We start from the raw sequence: 22,970 nt of genomic DNA, 5'->3' as shown, positions 1-22,970 counted from the left end.
CACCTGAGAATAATTCTGTCTAGAAATGTCATGAGCATGGTGACTCAAATTCAGGAAGTGTAACAAATTAATGATATCAGATAGACCGAAAGTTGGGAGAAAGTCAACGTATGTTCAATTGAATCCTCTTTAAACATGTTTCGTAGCAGGAATACAGAAGTTCAGAAAAGCCTTGTATGTTTCAGTCTGAACCATCCTCTTTTAACACATGTATGTTGTATCTGACAAAATCAAGGAAATGAAAACAGACTATCTATGGACACCATGGTACAACGACTACAAATATCTCAATTCCCATAGACAGCACATAAAGTCTTCTGATCAGCCACTCAAAGCAACATCAATCCAAAGCAGCTCCACACATTCTGAAGAATCAGTAGCTCACAGTAGCACAGGAAGCTTGATCAGTGGCAATGGCAAGAACAGGTGTACAACACGTGTGGCCGCAGTAATGGGTCCCTTCTAGCTTCCTGATTGCTGCTGCTGCTGTTGGTCATCCGGCTTGCTGGAGGGATTGAACGGTGCCTGCTCAGCGCAGTCGCGGTTGTCACCAGAGTGCTCACGGCCAACCCCCATGAGGTCAAGGTAGTACTGGTAGTGCGAGATGATGACGTTCATGGCGTCGAGGAATCCCCTGCCACAGATTGATTCGCCGTAGAGTATGTTCATGGTGGCGCCGAACCCAGGCAGGCGCTTGCTGAGCGTGTCATTCTTGGTGGGCTTCCATGTACCCACAAAGGCCTCGTGTGCCGATGGCTGACTCTTCTTGATCGGCGTCATCCATCGCCACATTGCCGCCATGAATGCGAGCGTCGCATTCTGTTCCAAGTACTCGGGGTGGTGCAACAGGTCCGCCTTGATCCCGTCGCCCGCTGCGCCATAGTTGTAGTTCCTGACAGAGTTAAGGTAACCAACCACATCAGACTACCGAAAATCCAGAGCATGGCTGCGAATTTCTACTGCTATCCGGCGAGCCATGGCAAACAAGAGAACTTGAATGGTTAACTGGAAGCTCAATGCGAGCATGAACAGCGGGGACAGCATTACCAGTAGACGGGGATCGCGCCGCGGCCATAGTACTCGGCGCCCTCGACGCAGGGGTACTGAGTATAGGTCTTGTCACAGTAGGTCTGGTCGGGACTCATCTCGTGGTTGTAGCACAGCCCCCACGCCGTCGGCCCGCCGGTCGCCACGCCATACCCACCTGCAATTTCGCCGCCGGTCAATCAACTCCTCCTCGAACCAAATCGAAGCAGAGCAAGCAACCAGAGCAGAGGAGAATCTTTTGCTTACAGGAGGTCTTGGCGCCGACGTGCCCGAGGAAGGCGCAGAGCTCCATCATCTGCATCTGCTTGCCGCCGGTGGTGCAGAACCCCTGCGGCTCGAAGAGCGCGGCGGCGGTGATGAAGGCCTGGTAGTCCCAGAAGCCGACGGCGTGCGCGACGGGGGTGTTGCGCTTGGCGAAGAGGTTCTCGAACTGGTACACCTTGAAGAAGTCGGTGATGGTGTCGTTGCAGCAGTACTTGCTCCCGGAGCACTCCCACCCCTTGTTGCAGATCTTCTCCTGCGACTTCTTTATCTTGGCCTTCCATGTCCCCGCCGTCAGCACCAGCGCAATCGTGCCGCCCACCAGCACCGCCACCGCCGTCACGGCCAGCGACCACAGGATGATCTTGTTCCTCATCTTCCGCTTCATCCTTCTCTACCTCTCTCTCTGATCCCCGCTGCTCGGTCGGAAGCTCGCTAGAGAGTTAGCTGGATCTCAGCCGGGGGCTCGATTCTGGATCTGACGAATGCGCGCGCGATGTAGTTGGAGGGCGCGGTAGCTGGAGATCTCGCGGTGGTTGGAGGGGAGGAGATTAATCGGTGGCAAGGAGTGTGAGGTAAGGGATGGGGGAAAGCGAAGTGGCAACAGCACATGCGCCGACGGGGAAGTGGTGGGTGTCGGTGGCGGGAGGCCGTCAAGGGGGAAGAAGCGCCCAGCCAGGCAGCAACGCAGGATGTGGCTTTTCGGTGTATTGCTCTAAAATGCCCGCCGCTGTTTTTGCAAAAAAAATGATTTTCTGCTTTACGTTCTTTTCCGTTAATAGTTAACACGGAATAACAGCATAGGAATCGTTCGGCATTACTCGATTGAAGTTTAACGTTCCATTTTATTTGAATTCAAGGTTTTTTTCGAAAATTCAAGAGTTGTATTTAAGTAAGCTCTCCATCTTCAAATTTAGCTAGTGGTGCGATGAACATGTGATCTGTAATATCCAATCAAAGACCCAACCGAACACTGTCTACCCTGATCGTTAATTATGACAATCAAATCAAGAGCTATCTAAAGGGGAGCTGGCACAATTGTAGAATACTATAAATTCTCTTATACTACTAAAAATTGAAAAAAAAATTCTTTACAATTAAGAAAGGAGGAAACACATTATCATAGCTCTGTCTTGCCTTCTTCCTCCATTACACGGTAAGACGGTTGGCACTAGAATAAAAACACGTGATGCGCAACAATCTGGCACCAAACTATCCCTCCTGTGATATCTTCCTACATGATCCTGGAAAATATGGTTGAAATGTAGTTGATGATTTATGGTATGTGATGCATTTTATGGTTTTTGTTTCGACGTCTTGTAGAAAAAATATTATGTTTGTTTTGGAGTTTTGTTGAGGTAATAAAGGATGTTGTTCATAGAAAGTTTTTTTGATGTTTTGGGTATAATGTGATCTTAGCATACGCCATTGACGCTATCTTTTGTTAAAAAACTTTCAAGAATCAAAGAAATTTGTGGTATTACATAACAAATTAACTTTTATGTTTCCATACTAAGTAATAGTATTTGAAAATTTATTGTTGATCAAGTTCATAAATTTGATCGAATCTTATTCGCAGCATCATGTATCGGTTTATAAAAGGAGTCGGATGATATCCACAATAGGATTTGAAAATCAATCAACACCGGGTAATGTGTTGATTCTCTATTTTCTTGAAATGGATACTACAATTGTTCTCGTATCGCATCAAAAGGAACATTGTAACTGTATATCTAACTTGTCGTAGACATTTCGAATAATCGATGTTGAGAAATCTGCGCTCCAACCTTAACACCGACTCCCTAGAAGTAGCACCAAAGTGGTGTGACACCACTTCTTCTGTGGACTTTATACCCACACTACTCTGAGGAGACTTTCAAACCGATACCTATATGGGAGACCAACTCTTTACAAGGAACTCAAATTTTTTATTCACCTACTCACAACTTGATACAACACTCACTCTTACACTTTTTACGTGGCTACCCTACCATGATACCACTATACTACATGGCAACCTTGCCATCTCTTCACTTATGGCTCACATGCCACTCTATGCTATGGTATGGCTAGGAGGTAAGGGAGCACCTCTATTCATAGGTGCTCATAATCATTGTGGTGTTGCAATATGGCAACTTCCACACTCTTCCATACAAAATATCCTAACTCTAGAACCCTACTCATCCTTATCTAGTTTCTCATATTTTACCATGCTAAAATATCTAGTTCTAGAGTATTCTACACTTCACCATGAAGCATGGCAACTATAGCTCATGCATTCTCTCCAATTTTCTAGAACCTTCTTACCATGCAATTATCTTATCCTTATACATGGCAAAGTTAGTCTCTTAAGATCTCCACAATCTTCTAGAATGTTTCAAGCATGCATTGTTCAACAATCTCCGTGTGTCCATTTCTGAAAGCGACAAGCTCGCAGCTCAAAGACAGATCGCTTGTCACGTGAATAATCAAATCGAAATTAGGTGTGCGACGGTGCTTGGTAGGGATACTTAGCATGTGTTTGGTTTTGGGATGAAGTGGGTTGGGTCGGCTCCAACTCACTTTTTTGGGTTGGGTTCAACCCATCTCATATTTGGTTGATAAATATGGATCCAACCCAGTTTTTTATTTGGTTGGAAGGATTACTGGAATAGGATGGATCCCACCTTAATACTATTAGCTACAGTAAATTGTGGGGTCCACTTATCATTCTCTTGTATTATTTTTTTTCTTCTACCTTCTTCCTCATCCTCATCCTTCCCCGCCAGCCCTACCTCTCCTCCCCCGAGCCCCACCTCATCCTCCCCCATCGGTCCCACCTTCGCTCCCTGTCGATGGCTCCATCCACCCCCGCCGGGATCCCCACGCTGCCCCAGTGGTGAGGGAGTGGCGCGCACGTAGCGGCGGCCCTCGGCGAGGGCGTGCGGCGGCCCCCAATGAGGGCATGTGGCGGTAGCCTCCAGGCGTGCGCGACGGCAGCCCCCCGGCGAGAGCCTGCGACGCTGCCCCCACGGTGGCCTCTCGGTGAGGGAACGTGAGGGCGGCCCTCGGCGAGGGACCCACGGCCGTCGTGCGCTCACCCTTCTCCCCAACGCTGGCCGCCGCCGCCCGCCCCATTTTTCTTCCTACCCCTCCCTTCTCCCTAGCGCCGGCTGCCGCCACCCGCCCCTTCCTTCTCCCCGCCTGCTCCTCCTCTCGGTAACGATGGGAGACGCCGTGTATGTGGGTTGGATGCGTCCGCTCGTTTTAGCCGGATGCATCTAACGTGCATCTGAGGAGAATATCCTTAACTGGGTCCAATCCCCTCCAACCAAACACCTCTATAATTGGATCCAACCCATTCCAACCCCCTCCAATCCTCGAACCAAACATGCCAGACCTCCCAACAACCGGATCGCACTGGTTCATCTGGTGCTCGCGCGCCATGCTGGTTTGCGAGGACGCATCAGCACAGAGCTGATGGATCCAGGCTGGGCAAATCTAATTGCAGTTAATTACTTCGAATGTGCCAATCACGAGCCTGCCGCGAATGGATCGCTGCTCCCTGTCCGGTCTGAAGTCGCTGCAAGCCTGCAAGCGCAAGCGTCACTGTTGGCACTAACAAAGCTACAGTGATCTGTCCTGTTGCTTGCTCGGTCAGCAACTAGGCATTCTGAATCATCCAGTTCATACAATAACTCGAAACCAGTTCAGAAAGACAAGAAAAGGATTCCACGAAACACGCCGATGAATTGCCTTGCCTTAGCGATGAAGGGTCGTCGACCATCCGCCCCGCCCATTTCGGCAGCCTCCAGAATGTTCGTCCCACACCTGGTCCTAGGAAAGGAAGGTGTAGCCGTGTAGCCATTGCTGGGCACTATACAAAATTACAAATTATGGATAGACTTGTAGCAGAAGCAGCTGAGTGACAGAGCTTGCTTCAAAGCACGTTGCCCATGCGTGTTTTTGTGCGAGTCAGATGGGGGCTGCGATTAGGCGGGCTTTCGGAGCTGTAGGGGCGTCGGACTAATCGCTTTACACGTACTATGCGCTACCTACAATTAAGCGCGCCTCCACCGCCCATTCCGGCCTCCCCTTTTTCTCTTTCGGACAAGAGATCCAGTCATCCACTCGCCGCTCGCCGCTCGCTCCAAGTGTTCGTTCGTGCAGTGCGGCAAAGCCAAATGGAGCGATCAGCCTCCTGACGCGTCATGGGCTGGGAATAGGCAAGTAGCCTACCAAATGACCGGCACGTTGCAGTCTTACTGTATGCGGCGAAAACGATTTCCAGGGTAAAGCAAACGTGCAGGAAGAACCCGAAGAAGTTACTTTAGAGTGCGTTTGGTTCAAGGATAGGATGGGACGGGACGATCTCATTTTTAAGGATGTTTGGTTCAGAGATGAGTGGAACGGAGTCATCTCCGAAGAGGAATATTCCATCATTATGCGGGACGTCCCATCCCTCCGAATCGAGCGGACAGGGGCATCCCACTTTTTCTCGTCGCTCTCTCCGTCTTCTTCCGTCTGGCGACTGGAGCGCAGTCATGGGAACTCCCCCCCTCCCCCCCCCCCCCCCGAGCGCTGGCCACGAGTGAGCTAGAACTCCGCTGCGCGCCGCGCCGCCGGCAGCGCGAGCTGGAGTTCCTCCGCGGGCCAGCGGGCGGGCGTGGGAGGTGCTCCGGCGGCGCGGCTGGGACCCCAAGCGGGTGGGCCAGGAGCTGCTCCGGCGGGCGGGCGCAGATGGGGAGGAGAAAAGGGGGCGGCGCGGATGGGGAGGAGAAAGGGGGGCGGCGCGGCACGACAGAGCCTGAGGGGAGGGTGGCGGGGCGGGGCGGCGGCCGGCTCTGGTGAGGCGGCGGGCCGGCCGGGTGGGGAGAGAAGGAGATGGGGGTGGAGGAAGCTCGGCGGGGAGGATGCGGGTGGGAGAGAGAAGGAGCGGGGAGAAGAAGATAAGAAAGAAAACAGAAGGCAGAGGATGACGCGTGGGTCCTAAAATGACAGATGGGGCCCACTAAACCCTGTTGCTAACGGTGTTACAAGTATCATCCATTCCGCATTTCTTAACCCTCAACCAAACAAAAAACAGGGATGGATCCATCCCACCTCAACCAAACACTAGATAGGATCATCCCAACCCACAAAACTAGGTCAGAACTGTCCCATCCCACTTTGTCTTGGAACCAAACGCACGCTAGCATGCGTTTGGTTTTGTCACGACGTGACCCACTTTTGTGGGTTGAAGTGGACATAACTCGTATTTGGATGAGAGAGATGGAGAGGGATGGGTTGGACCCAGTCTTTTGTTTGGTTGAAGAGGTTGAGAAGGTTGGGATGGATGTCCTTTTAACACCGTTAGTTGTGGGTCCCACCTGTCAGCCGCGGGGTCCACCTATCATCCTCTTCTTCTTTTTTCCCCTCCCTTCCATCTTCTTCCTCCTCTCCTCCCCGCAAGCCCTCCTCCTCCCCGGCCTCTCCCCGGCCCAGCCGCCCCCGCGCTACCTCCTCCCCGGACCGGCCACAACCGCGCCGGCCCTTTACCATCCCCGCTCCCCGCGCCGCACCGCCCATCCCTCCCTCTCCTACGCCGGCAGCGCACCGCCCCTCCCTTCCTCCTCCTGTGCCGGCCGCTGCCCCTCCCTCCCTTTCCCCAGCCAACCTCCACACGCCGCCCTGCCTCTGCGCCACGCCCCACCCTGCTCCCCCGCCCGGCGACGCCGGCTGCTCCCCGCGCACCAGCGGCAACCGAGGGAGGCATGCGGACGAGTGCGAGACGGAGCCGCATGGCATCCATCTGGGTCCGCGCGGTCCCTCCATTTTGGAGGAATCTGCTCGACCCGGATCAAGTGGGAATATTCCCATCTGAATCGAACCTATTCCACATCATTTTTCAACTAAACACGGGATGAAGGGGGTCGAACCCATTCCGATCCACTCCAACCCAGTAATCAAACACACGGTTAGACGATAATGGTGGTGTGTTCTATAAAACCCAACAACCCGTGCAAAAATTCTATGAAATTCTATTTGCAGGAACACATACTTTTATTTGAGACCCAAAAAATAACTGGATGATTCATTCCCAAAAGGTTTAATTTTAGTACATCACGAAAAGGGGAAACAAAAGGTGAAAAATCTCTAACTGACTGGATGAAATAGAAAGTAAGCCTTGTCCGGCCCAACAGTTAGCAGGGGGTTATGGACCCACGCACACCCCAAACCTGGAAATCCTATCCATCTTCCGCAAGGTGGGAAGACTAGTTATCGCAAATGCTTTAAGATTCGTGCATGCACTCATAGCCATCCGATCCGCTTCGTCTTCCTTCTCTGCCTGCCGCCGCGCTTCGCCCCTATTGCCCTCGCGCGGCTCGCCTTGGGAACGGAGGGGTGGGATGTGGGCTGGAGCGGCTCGGTGATGAGTGGGTGGTGGTCGAGGCAGCGGTGATTTAAGGTTTTGGGTTTCTGGGGGACGGGCCTCTAATGACCGCCCGCCTTACAGGAGAAGGTCGGGGAGCAGCGGTACGGCCGGCGACGGAGGGTGAGGTGGCGCGGGAGAGCCGCCGTCTGGGCAGAGAAGGACACCCGATGGGCAGTGCCGGTGGTGGGGGCAACGAGGAAGCGGGCTGCTATATGTCGCGTACGCGACAAAAAAACACATCGTCAAGTGAAGATGTTACATGCGTGGGCTGGTGATTTGGCCCAACTTAGTCTCTTTTATTTTCAGTCCAAATTAGCTATGCGCCCCTGCTGTTTCTTTTTTTCTGTTGCGAGCTGGCACTTGGAGGGAGAGGTGCCTCCGCTTATAGATGTCCATGCAGCCTGCAACACGATAGCCCGGCACGAAACCCGATTTTTTAGCCCGTCCCAAGCCCAGCCCGACCCATAGCTCATCGGGCTCGAGCTGGCTTGGTTTGATGCCTCGTGCCGAGCAAGGGCCGGTGCCTCATCCCGACGGGCGGCCCGGCTCGGTACGATGGCAAGGAGGTGACCCATTAAGGCCCATTACCAGACAAAATCAACCAGCGCAAACCCTAACCATTCTCATCTACCCGCCGCCACAGCGCCACCCTTCCGAGCTCCGCATCCGCGGCTCCACCCCATGACCGCGTCGCCTCCCATCCGAGGCTCCGAGCCTTCGACCTCCCCTCCGCCCGCGGCCTCCCCTCAGGCGGGCGGCGCGCCGCCGGCGCCGCCTCCCTCCCTCACGACCTCCGCCCGCACCGACGTCACCTTCCTCCCTCGCGACCTCCGCCCTCCGCTAGCACCGCCGCCGTCCCTCGCGACCTCCCCCGCCGTCGCCTTCCTCCGTAGCGGCATCCACTCCACCGGCGTCGCCTCCCTGACTCCCTCCCTCGTAGCACCTCCACCGCCGCCGGAATAGCGGACAGTCGCGGCGAGGGATCCGGCGGTGACATGGAGCCCATCGTGCCTCGCTGGGCCCGATTTCGGCCGTGCTCTATGGGTCGGCTCAGCACGAAAAAGGCCTTTCAAGCCCGTGCTTGGGGTGCCGGTGAGGCCCGTGGGCGGGCACGGCCCAACACGAAATTTAACGGGCCTTGTTGGGCCCGTGCTAGACCGGGCCAGGCGGCCCGAATGAACATCTATACCTCCGCTTTCTTTTTCTTCTGTATTTTTTCTTTTTTCGGTCTGTTATTTGTTTCGTTTCCTTCCGTGTGTTTTCTTTCATTCATTTTTTCCTTTCCGTTATTTGTTTCTCTTATCTAGTTAACATATTTTCTTCCTTTCTTTTTCCTTTTTCTTCTTTTCTTTTATACTTCTTTTATGTTTCTTTTAGTTGTATCAAAACCTAGAAGACTCCTTTATATTATAATTTTTTCGCAAGCTTATACAACTCTACTATGATTGTTTTTTCTCTTTTTTTCTTTTACTTTTGTTTCCTTTTCCTTTTCCATTCATTTCACCTCTCTTCTATTTTTCTACTATCTTTTCTTTTGTACTCCTCAAATAGATATACTTTCTCTGATTTGCAATGCTATGTATTATTCATTCAAACGTTCCTTTCTATTTCATGTAGAATTATGATCTTTTCTATTTTTTTCTATTTTCATGTTTAGAAACTGTATGCATATTTTTTAATTTTATTTATATTCTACTTCCTTCAATCTTCCATTTCACCTTCCTTTCCTTCCCTATCTAATACTTTTTTTTAAGTTTGTGTAATAATTTTCGCATTGCATACAATTCTTTTATTCTGTAATTTATTATAATTTATTTGAAGTTTATAAATCTTTTTTTGTCTCCCAAATTTTTATAATCAATGTCTATAACTGTTTTGTTCCATGAATTCATGTAATTTGTTCGGCAATGTGTACTAATTTGTTCGTGATATTCAATTTTCTATTGTTTGGTACTGTACAACAAATTTTTCGTGATTTCAACTATTTTTGTTTAGAGTATATTATTATTTTGTTCCTCATGTTAAATTATTTGTTCACATAAAATAATCATTTGTTCGCGATGTTCAAGAAGGTGTTCGTTGTAGCTGATATTAATTATTCCATATTAAAAAATTAAATTGTCTCGAGACATAGTCAAGTGAGGTTTTGTTTCAAAGATCATGTTGTAGGCAATCTATTGGTGCAATCGGAATCTAATTTTAGTTGTAGACATTGTCAATTTTTATTTTTATCCTATACAAATGTTCATATGCTGAGTTTTTTTTTCATTATACTTTTTCCATCATGTTTAATGTTTTGTTCTGGTGCATGCATGCAAAAGAGACAAAACTGATGATGTCATCCCACGTGCAAACCGTTTGGAACTTAAAAAACTATAAATCTTACACCGAGCATCAAAATTAAATTCCGATTGCACTATTGGACTTCTAACAATAAAAGCTTTACAACAAGATCCTACTTGACTATATTTGGACGATTTTTTTAATTCACATTTTTTAATCAAGGTTGCATATTCTGTGAGACATATACACGTGGAACAAATTATACAAACCCATGGAACAAAACAATCATACACATCGAACAAAATCTATGAACTCAAAGAACATGTTTAATTTTTTGTTCGTAGAAAATAGTTATTGGTTCGTGGTGTTCAAGCATTTGTTCGCAGTAGTCATAACTAATTAATCCGTTTTTTAAAAAATATTCTCCAAACATAGTAAAGTGGGGTTTTATTTTGAAGATCTTGTTATAAAAAATTTAATGGTACAATCAAAATTTGATTTGAAGGTCTGGTTCAAGAGTTATGACTTTTTTACTTTTCGAACGCTCTTGCATGTGGATGACATCACCAACTCTAGTGAGCTGTTACTACACTCGATTCTTTGACCCGCGTAGCCCAGTAATCATCACGCGGCCGACCAGTCAGGCCGCAGGCCAGCAACAGAAGGTGACATCGGCTGATCTGTCGCCTTCTGTGATGCATAACCGCACTCAATAAGGAACGCCGAATTCGGAAGGGCGACGGCGGATGGTGGGTGGGCGGCGCGGCGGGTGGGGCGGTAGAGGAGGTGGGGGGGTAGGAGAAGCTGTCGGGTGTGAGGAAGAAGAAGCTGTGGTAGCGGCGGATGGTAGACAGACGGCGTGGCGTTTGGTGGGCGGGCAGCGCGACAGCTGACGGCCGGGGCAGCGACAGAGGGGGCGGTGGTGCAAGATGTCGGGCGCGGAGAAGGAGAAGTCGTGGTGGAGGTGACGGGGAAGAAGAAGTAATGTAGATAGGAACCGATGGGCTTTAATGAACTTATAGTTGAAGCTCTTACACATCTTCCACGAGATAGATAGGGACGCCCCCAAACCGAGTCCCTGCCCGGTGGGCCCTCGTTGCTTTCCCTCTCCGAGCCCCCGCCCTCTTGACCTCTCTTTCCTAGGGGTCAGCGCCGCGCCGGGGCTCCTCCTCCCCCACCGCACCGGCCATGTGGTCCAGTCCACCCGCTCCACTCCACCACACGCCACGTCAACAGCGCGTCGCTAACCCGCGGGATCAGCGAGCGGATTACGCTAAACAACCTCGAGCTCGTCCTGGGGGGACGGGGACGGGGAGGGTTTTACCGAGGGGAACCAGATTTTGACCAGCGAAGCCGAGAATTCCATGTCAATGTGACTCATCCTCGCATTATAATACGGTGGCGGGGAGGGAAAAAGCACGCGAATTATTCGACGCGCTTTATGGTCGGATTCCCCAGCACCAGCGGCCGCCAGAGCATTGCAGCGCCGGCCACCTCGCCACCCTCTCTCTCTCGCTGTCTCGCACCACCCGCGCGGAGGGAAGGGGAGGGGAGTGGGGAGGTGAGCGGCGGGCGGGCGGAGATCTCGCGGGGGCTCCGATCGAGCCGGAGCGGCGGGAGCTCCGGGAGAGCGGAGGTGGAGGAGAGGAGTAGATTGGTTCGATGGTAAGGGAGACGGGGTACTACGACGTGCTGGGAGTGACCCCGGCGGCGACCGAGGCGGAAATCAAGAAGGCGTACTACATCAAGGTGCCGCGCGCGCGCTTCCTCCCTGTGGTTTTTGCCGTTGATCGAGAGGGTGATTTGGCCTCATTTCGGCCGTTGCTGCTGGTGTTTGCAGGCGAGGCAGGTCCATCCGGACAAGAACCCCAATGATCCGCTCGCGGCGGCGAGGTTCCAGGCAAGTGTTCGCTCGGCTCTGTCCTCCTACCATGCTACCTGCTACTTGTTCAGCTCTCAACCGCAGCAGCGTGATCGTACTACTCATTCTGTAACTACCATGCCGCTGCGGCTGAGCTGGATGCTGGAAGTTGTCCAGAACAATGTTGTCATCTTGTTAGATGTTGGAATATGGCGATCGCGATTCTCCATCTGTGTGCTCCTATAGTTTTTTCAAAATGTGCTAGCATTTTCGCGTTTCAGGATCTGGTGAACCTTTAAATGGATGAATGAACAGTGGTACCATTGTGGCCATGTAGCCTGCAATATTTCGTTGTTCATGGTAGAAAACAATCTGCATTGAACTGGCCATCATGGAAGAGCATTTAGCACGTTGTCAACTTACTTTTGAAATATTCCTTCCCTGAGCATCTTGTTACTTCAAGATACTATTGGCTGTCATCACACAGATTATACTGACTAAAATAGTAATTGCATCCTCATTGTAACTGCAGGAGTTGGGGGAGGCATATCAAGTACTCAGTGACCCCACACAGCGGCAATCCTATGACTCATATGGAAAATCTGGTATTTCAACGTATGTATTGAAAATACTTCCCATTATGTTACCTGTTGAAATCATATTTAAAGAACTGGAGTAATCTAGGAGAAAGAATATGTGTGTAATTGTCTGCTTAGAGATACAACATAGTGTATTGTTTCCTTCTTTTTCCCAGCTGTAGGGTGATTTGATCCCATATGTTGTTGAATCTTGTAGATGATTTCATTCTAACATATTTTGTCAATGACCTATAGGGAAGCCATAATAGATCCTGCAGCAATTTTTGCAATGCTGTTTGGTAGCGAGCTCTTTGAGGATTACATTGGTCAACTGGCGATGGCATCCATGGCTTCACTTGATGGTTTTAGTGAAGATGAACAAATCAATGAAAGGAGGCTGCAAGAGCAAATGCGAGTATGGCTCTTTTCCAGAGTGATTTATGGGCATTCCATTATATTTGACATATTCATTCTTGATTGGAAATTCATAACTGATTGTTTATATAAGACTACAAATTGCTTTTTAGCTTCTCACTATATACTACACAAGCAGTTCATGGTGGTTTGTTACATATTTTAACTGTTACTTCAATAATTTTATAGTGAAACTGAAACTATTGGTCAGTGAAATAAATCTCCTGACAGTAGAAGCCAGGAATAAGAGAACATACCTGGGAATGTTTTGTATTTTGCTTCACTGAAATTACCTTTTCTAACATGTTATGCGTCAGGTTATACAAACACGATCCATACACACTGAACTTTGACACTGATTGTTTCTATTTCTTTGTTAAATCCTGTCACTGGATGAGAAGTCGGTGGCAGCCTTCATAGTCACTTTGTATCCTTTTCTAGCACTTGCATCACCTTGCCAGGCAAGATGTTGGAACAGTAGCCACGTTTGGATCCCTTGCAAGCTGCCTCGTTGCTTGCGAAAGCAAGCTTTTACTTTGCTTGCTTGGGCTAGCAAACGCCACCCTTACTCCGCAAAGTAAAGAAAAATGATTTACCTGTGCGTTACACTTCACATGTGGAATGCCGGTATACAAACTTCGGCTTTTCGACTCTTTGACAACTTTCATGTGCTGTAAACCCCAATAAGCCTTTAGGGACAATGAAGTTGAGAAACTCCTCCGTTACATAATATACGCTCTTGTTCTTTCTGTGTGGCATTTCTTAAGCAAATATCAGTCTTCATGCTTTTGGTCCTCTGCAGTGCTTGAAAGTTATTACAGGTGATCCCATTGAATCTTTGTTATATAAAATGGGCGAAACTAGGGGCTGACAGATTTATCAATCATCATCGGTGACTGAGATCAACCACACTTGATGTGATTTATTGTAGCTGTATGGAAAATGCTATCCAAACTATCTGTTCTTTACGAGCGCTTTAAATATTCAACAACAAAATCTTTTTTGGTGCTTCCAAATTCAATTTATTAATTTTGTGCTTGGTGTTTCATGCCTTTTCTAGTTTCTGCTGTAATACTTATTTAAGGGTTTGATCATGACTGTAGGTTGTACAGAAGGAAAGGGAGGAGAAGCTCGCAGAGGCACTGAAAAATAGATTGCACCTTTATGTTCAAGGAAATAAAGAGGAATTTATCCAGCATGCTGAAGCTGAGGTGACTAGACTCTCTAATGCAGGTATGTGTTCATGATAACCCTTTGTTCACCTCCCCAAAACATTCATGATAACCCTTTTATCACTTGCTAAATTGTATGTCCATGCAACAACTCAAACAGCTTTGGATGCCTTTAGCCCAACCCCGGTACCTCTGAATGTTTTTTTTCCCTTGTGTATATGAGTCAAGTAACAAAACAACATTTAGTAGCACTTCCTTTTGTTTTTACGGTCATAGCTTGAGTACAATTAAGTATTAACTCAGAGTTCTTTTCTGGTCCCATTTTGCTTATTTGCAGCATATGGTGTTGATATGCTGAGCACTATTGGTTACGTGTATTCTAGACAAGCTGCAAAGGAGCTTGGAAAGAAAGCTTTATATCTGGGTGTTCCGTTTATAGCTGAATGGTTCAGAAACAAAGGACATTTTATTAAATCCCAAGTAACAGCTGCGACAGGTAAAAGTTATTTTGTTGAACAATTTTCTGCTTTAGATGAATTAAGTTATGTACTGTTGGTCTTAGCACAGATCCGTAATTTGCTCATGAGTGTTTTTTTTTATGTATCTGCAGGTGCAATAGCTCTTATGCAGCTGCAGGAAGACTTGAAGAAGCATCTTAGTGCTGAGTGCCACTACACTGAAGAGGAATTGGAGGCTTACATGCAGACTCACAAAAGTGTTATGGTAGATTCCTTATGGAAGCTTAATGTTGCTGATATAGAGGCAACCCTATCACATGTGTGTCAAATGGTCTGTTTTCATGTCTTGTCTACCTCCAATTTTTTTGTAAAGATGTTTTTATATCCATCTTAAATTCCTTTGTCGTAACTTATGACAGTGGTTTCAATATTCGATCAATATCAGGTTCTTCAAGACAGCAGCATCAGGAAAGAGGAACTGCGAGCTCGTGCTAAAGGATTGAAAACTTTAGGCAAAATATTCCAGGTACAATTGTTCATATAAATTTTTATGCGTTTTATGTGCAAGTTATGCATTGTTATTCCTTGAGCTAAGTTGCACTCTTATTCTGCAGCGTGTTAAGCTCAATGCTACCGATGGAGAGCCAGCAGCAGTGAAGAATACAATAAATAACTCAGATGACAATGATGGTAGCTCTCCGGATTCATCACCAAAATCTCCTAGGGATCAAATATTCGATGCAAATCCTCCTTATGCCCAGGTACTTATTTGGTATGACCTAAGAGTATAAGATTGTTTTTAGGAAAAAGTCCAAATTACTACCCTCAAGTATAGACAAAGTCTAGATGACCCCCTAAAGTATTTCTTGGTTCAGTTTACCCCCTAAACTATGCCATTTGGTTCAATTTACCCCCTAATACAATTTGTCTTTTTAATCTCTCCATGCACAAGTGGAGTTTTAAGTTCAATTTTTTTTAAGATGATAGCAGACATAATAAGACATGTTAGAAAAATACATCATGAATTTATTATTATTATTTTGACATGGTAGGATATTTAATAATAAATTTATCCTTGAAATCTAAGATTATATGAAAAATAATGATGAAAAATTCATAATATATTTTTAAACATAGATTATGATGTCCACTACCATCTTTAAAAATATCAAATTAAAATTCAACTAGTGTATGGAGAAACAAAAATGACAAATTGCATTATGGTGTATGTTGAACCAAATAGCATAGTTTAGGGGGTAAAATTAAGTTTAAAAAATGTTTAGGGGGTTATCCAGACTTTCTCTATACTTGAGGGGAGTAATTTGGACTTTTTCCTTTTTTTATTACACACATCTGTGGGAGTTTACAAGTCTTATGTACTCCCTGATGCGTTATTAACATGGACTAAACCTGACACATGCAAGGTTTTAGATTCTACTGTTTTTATATTCTATCAAGTAATAGTTACCCAATGCAACTTGAAAAATTCCGGAAGCCCTAGTTTTCCATCCCAATCAAGAGTCACATTGAACTACAGTGCAACACCAACCTGACTTAGATGCGTTCAAAAGTCAGCCCAACTGTAGATAGTAGCCAGTGCCAGATTTTCTGGTGATGCAGTCAATGCTAATCGCTAATACATGTGTTGGAGAAGATAGTATAACATTCCGGGGAGGAGGTAAATGGTGTTGTCTGAAGAATATCAAAAGTTGGCCATGTTTGTTTTCTTTAGAAGTTATATATGTGGTAGGTTCAATATAGATTTTTTTTTCAGGTGTTAGAAAGTACTACCTCCAGTCAAGAAAAATTGACATTTGAGACAGGGAAAACCACTTGTTTGCTGCTAATTTTGCTTGTCTGAAACATCAAGCTTGCTGACCTGAGGTGGTACTGTAAATGAATAGATATAGCATACTCAGACAAGCATTGGCATAACAAGAGGACATCAATTTGGCCTTTTACCCTTGTCCTAGCTGTTGTGCACCTCCATTTTCAACTTCAACTTCCACTTGCCCTTTGGATAAGTCACTGCTGTTAGCTAAACCTCAGCATGTTGGACCAAGATATAAATCCTGCTTCATCGGGTTTCACTAATTTTCCTCTTGCAATTTAGTACAAGCTCCCTTTATTGCTTTCTCCAGTACCAGATCTAATGACCGATTGACTGGTGCTGTGAGCTTTGCAAAAGAACTTACATCTCACATGGGCGAACAGTGAACCAATCTGTTCGCTTATGCATGTGCTCGATGTGGTTAAGCCCAACTCCAGTTTTAGACTGCCATGCCATGCATAACATCAGTTCCAAGTTATGTCCATCCTAGATTGTCTTTCATCCCATCAACTATATGAAAAGAGAATACAAAATGTAGAGTCACAGTTGGTCATTTCATTGGTTGCATTCCTACTAATAATTCCATGTACAACATTGCACTTAACTAACACGGAAATAGAAAACAGTATATTGTTGTTTTTCATATGATTAAAGATGCTTATATGATAAACAAACACTCTTTTGCCATGAATTTTTGCTCAGTCAAACAGAATACTGAACAACTGTCTTCTTTCTGTTTAGAGTCCATATGTGGAGGCCCCTCAATTCGGTGGTTATTGTTCCTACAACTTCCCAATGCCTGCTGCTCCACCCGGCGCGCAGAGGGACCCCATTCCATGACTGCTTGGAGTGCAGCAGCTCCGTTTTGTGTGGGTCGTCATTTTGTACAATATTTCTTGTGTAGTAGATGATGGCGTGGTCGTCATTTGTATTGTGACATTAGTAGCATTAGAGTGAGGCAGCAGCTTGGTATCCATTGCATCTTTTCTTTTCTTCTTTTCTTCAGTTGTGTAATCAATCAATCAAGCATGCAACGACGTCAGCCTTGTGTTGTGTATAGGGCTGCAGGCAGGCTTGTGCTGCTGTTGTGTGCAGCAACAGGTCAGCCATTGTCGTACATGAACCATCACCACCTCTTTGTTTCATGTGTCTATGGGTGCATAATTGTTTTAGCCTATGGCCCATCTGTGAAAACAACACCATGTCTTGTGACAAAACGATTATCTCCTGCTTTCTCTGCAGCTCTGAATCTCTGATGAGACTGGGATGTCTGAATGTCTGTCTGATCACAGTGCCCTGCCGCCCCTGATGTTTCTTTATGTTCCTGAGATCTCTACGCCAATTGTTAGTTTGGTTGCCATGATGTAAGGCTTGTTTTGGGATGCTTGAATTTCACAGGAAATGCACAAATGTGCTGTTTTTCTGGAAGTTGCTACGTCGCCCATCTGTGATTTGTCACTGACCTATGGGACCCAGTGAGCGTGGGCTCGTTGCTTGGTTCAGGCCCTTTCTGTGCTACCCTTTCTGTCTGTCGTTCGGCCTTTTGGGCCTTGGGCAAGCAAAAGAAGCGCGAAGTTACCTGGAAGACGCGTAGGATCGCGGGGCCCACAGAGATGGAGAGCTTAGCTTTAAGTAGCCGGAGCATCGGGTTGACCCGGCAGACGACACGCCGTCCGCACGCCACCAACCATCCGGCGAGATGGAAACCCCGCCGCCGCGGCGGTGGCCGCCGGGCTTCCGCTTCAGCCCCACCGACGAGGAGCTCGTCCTCTACTTCCTCAAGCGCCGGATCGTCTCTGCCCGGCCCTCACCCTACGTCGCCGACGTCGACGTCTACAAGTCCCACCCCTCCCACCTCCCAGGTACGCACCCTCCTCCCCCAACCCCCCCAATCGATCGCATCGCTTGTTGCAACCCCTCCGGCAGTCTCTTGACCTGTACGCACCGGTGCTGCACTGAAGAGAGGTCGGCGCTGCAGACGGGGGACAGGCAGTGGTTCTTCTTCAGCCGGACGGACCGCAAGTACCCCAACGGCTCGCGCGCCAGCCGCACCACGGGCGACGGCTACTGGAAGGCCACGGGGAAGGATCGCTTCATCTGCGGGGGCGGCCGGGCGGTGGGGAACAAGAAGACGCTCGTGTACCACCACGGCCGGGCCCCGCGCGGGGAGCGCACGGACTGGGTCATGCACGAGTACACCCTGCTCGCCGACGCGCTCCCTCCGGCCGCGCAGGGGAGGGAGTCCTACGCGCTGTACAAGCTTTTCCAGAAGAGCGGGGCCGGGCCCAAGAACGGCGAGCAGTACGGCGCGCCCTTTCGGGAGGAGGATTGGTTGGATGACGATGAGGAGGGAGTGACTGCAGATGCTTCCGCTAATTCTGTTCCTAACACCAATAATTGCCCTGCTACAGTGGAGGAGCATGCAATTGCTGACCGTGAACTTCCGATTGAGGATCTTCACGAGCTCCTGTCACAAATTGGAAATGATCAGGAGGAGTTTGGTGAAGCACCGCTAGATTTCTCAACACCTGCTACTTCCCACGGTCAAGGTCAGGGTTGGCCCAGTGGTGGGGGTGACAAGGCTGAGGTTGTGGATGCTTCCGTTAGTGATGGTGCTGTGGTAGTGGCAGAGAATACGTGCATTGATCTCCCTCTTGGGGATATTGAGCAGCTTCTGATGCAGATATCTGATGATCAGCAAAATGCCGAATTTTTCTCAGATTTCACACCATCAGTTCCACAACTGCAGCTTCAGTGTGACAATCATCAGGTTTGGCTTGATGCCCACAGGGGGCAGGAAGTTTGTGCTGCAGATCCTACCGCCAGCGGTGGTGCCGTGGTAGCAGCAGAATGTACTGACACAGATCTTGAAGGTCTTCTGCTGCAAATAGCCAGTGACCAGGACATGGTTGAACCTCTATCAGATCTGTCCCCACCAATTCCACATCATAACTTCAATCAGGTTTGTCTTGCTGTGTATAACCTATTCATTGTATTATTCTGTCCTTTGAATGGTTAGAAATCATGTTGCAGTGTGATTGTTAATAGATTATACTATTGCACTAATGCAATTGCTTCAGTTTAGAACTTTATTGAAGTTGCACCAAGAATTTATGGTGTCTTGTGCATATGTCGGAATATGTGTCTGATCTTGCATGATGCAGCTACATCTTTTAATATGCATGAAGCTTTTTACAAAATGCTTCCTATTCATAAGATACCTTGTTGACTTGTGTAGGTCGGCATTGGGGATTTCCATGAATCTCACGGTGCTCCGGTTGGTAATCTTTCTTGTACAGTTCAAGAAAGTACATTTGTTCCACAAACTGAGCTGAGAAGTCAATTTCCACAGTCTAACCTAACCAATGTGCCATTTAGCGGAGAAACAAATTCTTCTGAAGGGACAAGTGTGCCACATTCTGTGTCAGGTTTGATCAGTTACAATAGTCAGGATGCTGATGATGAGTTCCTTGAAATCAATGATTTCTTTGATCTGGAGGATGTAGAACAGAGTGCAAATTGTACAGCAACGGAGCACTTGATATCTGCAACAAATGGGATGTTTGACAACTTGGAATACTCTGATGCTCCTACGTTTCTACCTGGTCCATTTGACACAGCTGGAGAAGTAGCTGAAAATCAATTTTTTGATTTTGGTAGCAGTGGAATTCAGAACCAGGGATTTCATTATACAACTCAAGTAAGGACACAAAATCAGGCCGCTCTTAATGTGCGGAGCCATATGAAGGATAACCATGTTGTCTTATCCTCACATACATCAGGTGCTTAGTTATTTCGTTTAATTTTTGGACTTCTTTTGTGCCATCACTTGAAACTCAACCTTTTGTGATATCTGATTTTGTCCATAATGCTTGAGCAGGCACTTTGAATCTTCATGCGGCAAATGAGCCACCAAGCAGGAGCTCAACTGCTTCACAATCATGGTTCAATGCTGCTCTATCAACCTTGTTGGACTCTGTACCTAGCAGTCCAGCATTGGCTGCTGAAATCGAAAACACTGTTATCAACAGAACACTTCAGCGCATCTCTAGCTTCAGATCACATCAAGCTTCAGGTGAAGAAAACACTGTTATCAACAGAACACTTCAGCGCATCTCTAGCTTCAGGTCTCAGCAAGCCGTACGTGAAGAACCAAGCACCCGAAGGATTCAGGTTACCAGAGGTGGCAGACTGACGTTCATCTCTCTACTGGTTATACTAGCTGCCGTAATGTGGACCTTTACTGCTGGGTCTGCACTCAATTTTTGCAAGGGGTTATGGAAATCATCTTCTAGGTGACAAGATCAACGGCGATCTTTTTCCTGTTATTCTGGTGATCGGGTCCTCTATGAATTGTTGTTTGAATATCCCTTTCCTTTCAAAAGGTAAAAGATGTAGAAGCATTTTGAGGGCAGATCAACGGTTACAGGTGTTAGTAGCTTATGCGATAGAACAAGGAAAAAGAAAGATAATGCGAAAAGAAAAGGTTTTCTAATGGTAATATATGTAGCTGCTGAGTTATTGGCGTCCTGTATTTTGACGGAAATATATACTGAATGTAAGTAAACCATTAATATAACTGCAGTTTCTGTGCATAGGATCATGACGTTTTTGGGGGGAAAAAGATTTCAATGTAGCACAATTGTAGTCTTGTAGATCCCATGTCTATGTGGACACTATATCTTTTCTGCGCGTTTGTGTTCATTGAAGACTTCAAATTAGTTTGTCCAGCCAGCAAATTGAGAGACAAATGAACCACAATGCTAGACTATGAGGCCAACCATCTAGGAATAGTTCTCTCCCAGGTCCTAATCACAGTTGAGATAGTGTAGGTGTTTGCTTGTCATGTCAGGTTTATAAAAACACAGGAACAGAAAACACCATAACAAAAACAAAGTACCAGGTCTCATAAACGCTGCAGATTGCAGAAATCAAGAATTCATAAAGTTTATATATAAATTATGTAACATAATAAGACAGTAACAAAAACAAGATACCCTGTCACTTTATATATAGGAACTGAACATCCATGTACTCCATTTTCTCGAGAACGCCTCCTTTTACTCCTTAAGACCATACAAGACAAGTGTAGGAGTACTGTCATATAAACCGTCAAACCTATCACATCAACGACATGAATAAACGATTTATCGTGTATGACATGTACAAAAGGCGAGTGTCTGCCAGTAATCGGTTGCGTCAGAGACACAGAAAGATATAATGTTTCAGGAGGCAATCAACGTTCAGAAGTAAAAGAGCAAATGTAGAAATTCCATCAAGTCTCATGATCCTTGAGCGATAAACTGACAGTTTTGGTTTAAGCGAGGAAGCTGCCACCATGGAATTGTTGAAACAAAGCGACAAGAGGCCAACACTTCACTATTTTAGAAAGTAAAATAGAATCAACAGGAGATGGATTATTCAGAGCAAACACGCATTTAGGTTGCGACATTGCGTCACATTCACAACTTTATGGAAGCGACAAGATCCAGTGCAATGTCTCCGTAAAGATGCAGGTTCGTGGCCCAGGCCACCACCTTCTTCACCACTGGCGACGCCAGCGCCGCGTCACCGGCACTCGCGAAACCATCCACGCACCACATGGTGCAAGACTGTACCGAGCCGGCGTATAGATTAGCGTCGTGCAGGTCCCACTCCGCCTGCTCCCCTCTTCTCCTGCCGGCGGCCGTCTCGAGCCGCCGGAGAATGGCCAGCAGGTCCACCTCTCTGCCTTGGGACACGTCGGCGGACGTCGCGCAGGAACCCAGAGCGCTGTCCGCGACTCTCCCGGCGCCGGTGCCCCCGGGCTGGAGCTGCAGGCGGCGGAGCTCGTCGTAGAAGCCGCGGAGGCGCCCGAACGCGATGACTGCGGCGGCGCGAGCGACCTTGACGCGGTTGCCGTGGAAGGAGCCCGCGAATGGGAGGAGGGAGTCGTAGCATATGGACGCGTTCGTCGTGTTAGCACAGCACGCCCAGAGGAACCTGCTGTCCGCCGGTGGCGGCGCCGGCGACGGCGCCGGCGGCTCACCGTTGGCCGTTGCGCGTGTGGATACGGCGAAGGCGAGGAACATAGTGAGGAGGAGGAGGCCAACGGGCGGGAAGGAGCAAAGAGCCATTGGCATCCACAGCCCGGGCGCGTCCCGGCATCCGGTCCTGCAGTCAGCCTGGTCAATTCATCAGTGGCTGGCTGAGGAACGGTACTTATAATCAGAGGACATCTGTTTCCTTGATGTCCGCGTGGTGTGGTGGCGTCCAGGCATCCAGCTCGTGCTGATCAATTTCCACAGCATCTATCTACCTGGATGATTATAACCGAAAAGCTAAGTAAAAAGACGAGTGTTTTGGCACTCATTTTGGGCCCAATTTTAATGCGGATGATGTGGAGATAATTCTCCCTAATAATTACTAATAAGAGGACTTATGGAAGATTCCATAGTCTGGCATTTCAACTCTGAGGGCCCGTTTAGTATCAAATAATCCTACAAGGTCTGTGTTGGTAACTCCAGAGCTGAACACCAAGTTCAATTCGTGGGGTTACTGTTCGCTGTTCGGCGATAGGAACAACATTGTCCTGGAAGAAAAATTGGGCACTAGGCTGTCCGGATGAAGTGGAACAACATGTACGGGAGCATGGTGCTTGATATCAAATGCCCATTATGTTACAGACAACA

General features: G+C 47.5%; 4 protein-coding genes across 6 annotated transcripts; 2 read left to right on the top strand and 2 right to left on the bottom strand.

Annotated features, from left to right (window-relative positions):
- Positions 1–92: 92 nt before the first annotated feature.
- LOC117843843 (chitinase-like protein 1) lies at positions 93–2,003 on the bottom strand. Its single transcript, XM_034724571.2, has 3 exons — positions 1,294–2,003; positions 1,048–1,204; positions 93–892 (listed from the first exon to the last, which is right to left on the bottom strand). The coding sequence occupies exons 1-3, from the start codon at positions 1,694–1,696 to the stop codon at positions 463–465; spliced, it is 990 nt and encodes a 329-aa protein (XP_034580462.1). The 5' UTR covers positions 1,697–2,003; the 3' UTR covers positions 93–462.
- A 9,104-nt stretch (positions 2,004–11,107) lies between these two features.
- LOC117843658 (chaperone protein dnaJ 10) lies at positions 11,108–17,540 on the top strand. Its single transcript, XM_034724313.1, has 10 exons — positions 11,108–11,734; positions 11,826–11,885; positions 12,379–12,461; positions 12,680–12,839; positions 13,942–14,071; positions 14,348–14,506; positions 14,621–14,799; positions 14,914–14,994; positions 15,083–15,229; positions 17,041–17,540. The coding sequence occupies exons 1-10, from the start codon at positions 11,648–11,650 to the stop codon at positions 17,137–17,139; spliced, it is 1,185 nt and encodes a 394-aa protein (XP_034580204.1). The 5' UTR covers positions 11,108–11,647; the 3' UTR covers positions 17,140–17,540.
- Positions 17,541–17,897: 357 nt separating this feature from the next.
- On the top strand, positions 17,898–20,894 carry LOC117843657 (uncharacterized). 3 transcript variants are annotated; one of them, XM_034724311.2, is made up of 4 exons: positions 17,898–18,161; positions 18,278–19,261; positions 19,538–20,081; positions 20,180–20,894. In XM_034724311.2, the coding sequence occupies exons 1-4, from the start codon at positions 17,913–17,915 to the stop codon at positions 20,596–20,598; spliced, it is 2,196 nt and encodes a 731-aa protein (XP_034580202.1). In that variant the 5' UTR covers positions 17,898–17,912; the 3' UTR covers positions 20,599–20,894. The 3 variants fall into 3 exon arrangements, with proteins under 3 accessions (XP_034580202.1, XP_034580203.1, XP_034580201.1); XM_034724312.2 differs by having other exon boundaries at positions 17,950–18,161; positions 18,261–19,261; XM_034724310.2 differs by having other exon boundaries at positions 17,950–19,261.
- Positions 20,895–21,590: 696 nt separating this feature from the next.
- LOC117844316 (uncharacterized protein Os08g0218700/LOC_Os08g12160) lies at positions 21,591–22,735 on the bottom strand. The gene has a single exon (XM_034725051.2). It carries the CDS (start codon positions 22,419–22,421, stop codon positions 21,762–21,764), a length of 660 nt encoding a protein of 219 aa, XP_034580942.2. The 5' UTR covers positions 22,422–22,735; the 3' UTR covers positions 21,591–21,761.
- Positions 22,736–22,970: the final 235 nt, after the last annotated feature.

This window comes from Setaria viridis, chromosome 2 (assembly GCF_005286985.2).
Source record: "Setaria viridis chromosome 2, Setaria_viridis_v4.0, whole genome shotgun sequence".
NCBI lineage: Eukaryota > Viridiplantae > Streptophyta > Magnoliopsida > Poales > Poaceae > Setaria > Setaria viridis.
This window is presented reverse-complemented; position numbering and strand designations above follow the sequence as displayed.

Bases quoted from the DNA above. Each gene is read 5' to 3' on its own strand.
- LOC117844316 (XM_034725051.2), bottom strand. From the start codon at position 22,421: ATGCCAATGGCTCTTTGCTCCTTCCCGCCCGTTGGCCTCCTCCTCCTC.
- LOC117843657 (XM_034724310.2), top strand. From the start codon at position 17,999: ATGGAAACCCCGCCGCCGCGGCGGTGGCCGCCGGGCTTCCGCTTCAGC. The intron at 19,262-19,537 runs GTTTGTCTTGCT...TGACTTGTGTAG, and splicing joins CACATCATAACTTCAATCAG to GTCGGCATTGGGGATTTCCA. The intron at 20,082-20,179 runs GTGCTTAGTTAT...ATGCTTGAGCAG, and splicing joins CTTATCCTCACATACATCAG to GCACTTTGAATCTTCATGCG.
- LOC117843658 (XM_034724313.1), top strand. From the start codon at position 11,648: ATGGTAAGGGAGACGGGGTACTACGACGTGCTGGGAGTGACCCCGGCG. The intron at 11,735-11,825 runs GTGCCGCGCGCG...TGGTGTTTGCAG, and splicing joins AGAAGGCGTACTACATCAAG to GCGAGGCAGGTCCATCCGGA. The intron at 14,800-14,913 runs GTCTGTTTTCAT...GATCAATATCAG, and splicing joins TATCACATGTGTGTCAAATG to GTTCTTCAAGACAGCAGCAT.
- LOC117843843 (XM_034724571.2), bottom strand. From the start codon at position 1,696: ATGAAGCGGAAGATGAGGAACAAGATCATCCTGTGGTCGCTGGCCGTG. The intron at 1,205-1,293 runs GTAAGCAAAAGA...GCGAAATTGCAG, and splicing joins CGTCGGCGCCAAGACCTCCT to GTGGGTATGGCGTGGCGACC. The intron at 893-1,047 runs GTAATGCTGTCC...TAACTCTGTCAG, and splicing joins GGCGCGATCCCCGTCTACTG to GAACTACAACTATGGCGCAG.